The sequence below is a fragment of the Haliotis rubra genome, unplaced genomic scaffold (genome assembly GCF_003918875.1).
Source record: "Haliotis rubra isolate DU_JTF1 unplaced genomic scaffold, ASM391887v1 Scf92, whole genome shotgun sequence".
Taxonomy (NCBI): Eukaryota; Metazoa; Mollusca; class Gastropoda; order Lepetellida; family Haliotidae; genus Haliotis; species Haliotis rubra.
Genome location: NW_025767657.1, coordinates 2,136,156 through 2,142,155, shown reverse-complemented (window position 1 = coordinate 2,142,155; position 6,000 = coordinate 2,136,156). Strand labels below are relative to the sequence as shown.

Sequence of the window (6,000 nt, the reverse complement as noted above, 5' to 3'; positions counted from 1 at the left end):
AAATGTGATCCCTCTAAGGGCGTTGTTTTGTTTGTTTGCTTGTTGTTTAACGCCAGACTCAGCAATTGTCCAGCTATTTGGCGTCGATCTGTAAAATGTCGAGTCTAGAACAGACAATCCAGTGATTGACATCATGAGCATCGAACTACGCAATTTGGCCACGATATGCACCAGCAACCCTGACCTCCCTTTTGTCACCTCTTACAACAAGCATGGGTTGAAGACCAGTTTTTACCCGGATCGTCACCACATTCTAATGCCGTCTATCGCAGACATAATAGAATACACAAAAAGTTTGTTAGGGTTGATGGTGTTGCGTGTACATTAATAAAGACTGCATTTTAAAAGTCAGTTACGTGCAAAGCAGAATGACAAACAGGAGAGATAGAAACATTTTAATTCATGTCAAATACATCACAGGTATAAATAATGAATGCAAAACCACGAGGATGAACACCCCTAATGTATACATCTTGTTTGTCGGCAAAATATCCAATAAGTTATATTTTACTGCCCCATTTGAAAACAAACCCAACGCTTCTCAATAATCGTTGTCAACCACACTTACTGACGGCAAAAGTATGTTTACAGAGAGACATCGGTTTATGGACAACAGACATTCCCAGAGTGTACTGTTTTCGTTGTCTGACAAACGAAAAGGCAACATAGTCACCCGAATCAGCCGAAGTACATCTGGAAAGTACGTCTCTTACAGTAAGAAATCAGGAAAATCAGTAAATGATGGTGAACGATAATGAAAAATAATAACAGATTATCTTACACTGGCATGTATTTACATGTGACAAATGTGAAAATTGTTATATGGGCAATCATGGCTCACATATATATTTTTACAACGTCGTTGTCATAAATTCGGAACTGAATTAGATTCACTGAAAGTTCTGCTGACAAGGCAAATCAGTGATGTACAAAGGCGGTGTTTGCGATGTTTTTGGCGGATTCTTGTCCATACACATCCAACACTGACATAAAACGAAGTTTCGTAGAACAACGATCTTCTTTTAAGATCTTGATCCAACGTTGATGATAAACGGTTCTCTATCTGATCTTCCTTAGAACTGGATATCGTTCATTTCTTATACACATTAAACAAAGAAGTTCATTTTCGTCATACATTGCATATCATATATAGCATAAAGAGCAAAACAATGGGATGTATGCAGTATGGTGTCCCTGTTCTGACGTCAAGGCCTCGATCCGACTTAATTCCGTGTAGCAACATGGATTCAAACACAACATTACTTCTATGTCTAGGGTGTATGTGCCTATCCGCCAAGCCAGTCTATATACGTAGTCTCTCTACTCAGCCATCCAACAATTCGGTAGGAGTCCCATTTATTTCTCTGTATAACAACATGTATTTGTAATCACCTGAATACTGAAGAGTTTATCACTATTCCATGTCTTGCTACTGAATACCTACCGTTCCACTATATGCATTTCCCTATATTACAAACTGAAGTAAACTGCCCACAGAAATGTGCTTCAAGACGATGATGAAAACAGAATCTGAATTCATTGTCACATTTCATATGATCATACACTGAAGATATATTAGTTATGTAAAAAAGTACAAACCATACATAGTAGACCAGAAAAAAGTACGTATCTAGAAAGATACTTCAACTGGAAAACTCATAAATGATAGATCATGAAGATTTTGGGAGATAATATATGATATAATGCGGTGTGTTTGGTCACAATATAAAATTATCCAGCAAAAATATTCACGATCCCTGTATATAATGAAAGTGAAAAAAATCAGTAACACAAAGGAAGATAAGTATGATAGTGCAAATCATAAAAGGTGTGTCAATTGTGCGCAGAATATCATTCAGACTGTATATATACTCGTCAAATTCTTTTCAAAACCATTTTAATAATATTGAAGTAATCAAGGTTATATTTATCTCTTTGCGTTCGGTTCAATGTTAAATATTGTTTTCTTAAAAAAGATAACAACATGCATCAAACGAAACTTTATATATCATGTCTTTTACTATTTTAGTTGTTTATAACTACATGTACCTTTCAAGTTACACAAACCCTTTAAACAATCAACAATATCTCAGTGTTTCTTTATATTCTTAATGTCTCATCACATGCTGTGGCAATGTTCTGGTCCTATTCTGAAAAGAGAGATCAGAGCTACGATCATCGTGAGTCCTAATTCAGAAATAGGAGTAACGGTCGCCTTAGCGCTCAGATCGGATTGTAAAACGGGTCCCAGACCATTAGATGTGTAAGGACACATGCACCGGTAAATACACATTTGTACATAGTATATTAGTGTCATAATGTATAAACACATGATGTTGAATGCAATGATAGGACAATTACGTGGCAGATGTTCCCGAACGTTTTCCAGCCTTAACAAATCGTGAATAACAAATTAATACAAACACATGTTCACATACAAAGAAGGGTTCTTTCATTACCTCAGTATATTTTGATTCCTGAAATTGATTAATGAATTTCCGTACAAAAAGGACGTTTACTAGACATTGTTACATTCAGCGCCTTCATGCCCGAACAAGTGTTCATGGGTTTATTAAATAGAAGCACTAAAATCATGTACATCTTAATACGAAAGCTGCGCCGAAAGTAGAGTAGATTAGAGGACTCTGATTTTATTATGTGCACATTTATGAATCCTTATTACAGAATGATGTTACCGCGAAAACAATCGCTTTCAATCCCTTGGACATTCTTTGTAGGACATATCCCAAGTCACCAATGCTTGTCGTTGGAATCAAAGTGACCAATTGGGTCTCCTTTTGATTGCATTTGCCATGATGGCCTAATATCGTTTAAATAACCAATTATTTCCCAACTAATTTTCCACCGGGGAATATATATAAGAATAGCTGAACGGCCTAATCTGTTGCATACTAAGATCTTATCCGTAACGATCCTGGTAAGAACTGGTCTTCAGCAACGACAGGCTCGTTGACTTGGTTGACAGTCATGTCATCGTATCACAAGCAAGCAACAACTATACTTAGTAAGATCACCGCATAAAGATTCAGAGTCTTAAAAACTATAATCAAGACAACAGGACTAGCTTAGTTAGGATCTTGCTATTGACTTTACCTTCAACAAAATATTCCTAAGAAAATATGAAGACTCAATTTGGTTTTGCCTGGTGTAAAATTTGCAAGAATATACTTGACACATGTCTGACTTAAACAATGGCTCAACTTAGTCATATGTACTGTGGGAAGTTATCTCAAGTGTAACATAATGTAATTGGATGGATAGTTAAACAGTAGTTACATATTTACAAATATTCTGAGAGCAGTTTGAAGAACACTTGATTTTTTAAAGAGGTATATGTCATAAAGTGAAGGGCAAACATCATGTGCATATAGGCACTGTCATCATAATCCCTGTATGTATATATGTTGTTGTATACAATTCATCTCAAAGAAATCCTCCAATCATTAATAAGGATTAATAAAAGGATTCCAAGGAGGATTCCAGTTGGAATTCTGTAAATAACTCCGCGAAAAACATCCATGAATGATTAAATGAAGGTTCCATGCATGTCAATAAAGGATCCCAGGAAGAATGAAATGAAGAATTAATGAAGGATCCATAAACCGTTAAATGAAGAAGTTCATGAAGAATCAAATGTAGGATTCCATGAACGGTTCAATGGAGGATTTCATTAGGGATTGCCATGAACGTCTCAGTAAGCATACAATGAAGAGTTACTTAACTGAACACACTTTTTGAATATGGAGACTGGCACAAAATGATTCTCATGTCAGCAGCATGATTGTTAAGAGTAAAAAATAACCACACACTTTGATTCAGTGAACAAATAGTTTACAACAACGTTAAACACATTGCGTTTGAACAAATATTCCGAAATCTCTTCCCTTCACTTTTCCCTGAATCATATTTCCACATAAAACACACACGGTTATTCACATCCAACTGAAATTTCGAAAGTGTCACGCAAAGGCATGAACAATGGATCGCACGGTAGAAATACAGAGGCATTAGTAGGTGTTCATGGTACTCGTCATCATCACATAACGGTAATACTGCACGCATCCCTGCACATAGATGTCTATAAATGAGAAATTTCACAACTTCAGCTTCTTCTGTTCACGTTATCACACATTGAACATGGTCTCCTGAAAGGCATTCGTTGTACTGCATAACCATTGAGCACGAATGATGGGCACACGGAGACATTACATTGAAAACAGCATCTTCCTTGGCGTTGCTGATTGTCCAACGCTGCTGGGAGTGCGCTCACCGTCCTGGAGCGTTGAAAGGTTGAACAGCGACGGCATCAACCGCTTGAACTTTTTATTCATTCCGAAATATATAAGTGGATCTAGGATGTGAGATGCTTTGGCACATAGGGCTGGCACAAGGGAAACATACATGGGAATTGTGACGTTGGAAGCAAAGGCTTCGATCATACTCACGATAGCGTAGGGCGTCCAGGCAAGGACAAACACCGATAGCATTAGAATTGTTACCTGGAAAGACAAAATGTTGCTACATTGTAAACAATGCATAATTATCACATAATATATAAAATGAAACATTATTACTTTCGTGGTATAAAAGTCAAAATCAACATCAAGCGAACTGTTACTACCTAACATATTCTAGAGGCATTTAGAAGTTGGAGCAGTAAGGAAGGATAACAATATGTGGAGGGACAATTTCACAACTACAGTGAGAGCGACGGTGAAGGTTCTATCAAGCAAGTGCTTGATAACGGCGTTAGAACCTACATCGAAACGTCGCCCTCACTCTGTTATACAAGTTGTTAATCAATATATTGTTATCCTTCCCTATTAAACATAGTTTGTAATTGTTTGGATTTTCCTTCGATTCCAGTGTTTTATGAACAGTTACACAACTGATACACATCTTAAAAGGACTATTAGACAGGATTATAATGTGTAATATAGCTTTGCAGTTGGGATAAACTTAAGTTAGACATTGGTCGCTGTGATGATCTTTTTTATGTTTAGTGAATTAGTGAGTTTAGTTTTACGCCGCTGTTAGCAATATTCCAGCAATGTCACGGCGGAGGACACCAGAAATGGGCTTCATACATTGTACCCATGTGGGGAATCGAACCAGGATCTTCGGCGTGACAAGCGAACGCTTTAACCACTGGGCTACCCCACCGCCCCTTTTATGTTTAGGAGCAAATAGACAACCTCTTCTTCATACGACTAACAACCAAAGTGTTTGTATGCGTTTTTTTAAATAACACGTGTCAGTGACATTTCACAAAAGTGTCTTTACCAAAAAGTATGGAACACAGAAGGCAGGAACCGTAAAGGTCCGGGTTAGAATGAACCTTCAGCAACCCATGCTTGTCGGAAGAGGCGTCTAACGGGATCAGGTGGTCAGGCTCGCTGGCTTGGTTGACACATGTCATCGGTTCCCAATTGCGCAGATCGATGGTTCATGCTGTTGATCACTGGATTGTCTGGTCCAGACTCGATTATTTACAGACCGCTGCCATATAGCTGGAATATTGCTGAGTGCGGCGTAAAACTAAACTCACTCACTCAGAAGGCAGGAATAATGTACTGTGTGTATGGACTGTCGTGTATTACGAATTATGGGCTTGTGCTTGAATGGCGCTGAAAAGTAATATACTTAACGGGGAGCATTTGTGGATGTCATTTTCATTAGTTATATAATTTATGTTTGTTTGTTAATGCAGTAACTTCCCAACTTTATGGCGGTCTGTAAATAATAGTCTGGACCAGACAATCCAGTGATCAACAGCATACGCATGGATATACGCAATTGCGATACGATGACATGTGTCAACCAAGTCAGCAAACATGACCACCCTTTAGTGGCCTCTTACGACAAACGTAGGTTGCTGTCGACTGATTCTAGCCCGGTTCTTCATGGGTCTATATACATGTAACTTATGAGTAATACAAGGTTTGGGGGTATATTCTTACTCCTTCACCAGGTTAAGTG

At 37.9% G+C, this 6,000-nt stretch overlaps 1 protein-coding gene across 1 annotated transcript in view; it reads right to left on the bottom strand.

The window, feature by feature from the left end:
* Nucleotides 1-381: 381 nt before the first annotated feature.
* LOC124264370 (opsin-5-like) overlaps nt 382-6,000 on the bottom strand; it is a 41,619-nt gene continuing 36,000 nt past the window's right edge. The window contains exon 5 of the mRNA XM_046699122.1: nt 382-4,520. Within this exon, the coding sequence (XP_046555078.1) occupies nt 4,227-4,520 (294 nt within the window). The 3' untranslated portion in view covers nt 382-4,226. The remainder of the gene's footprint in view (nt 4,521-6,000) is intronic.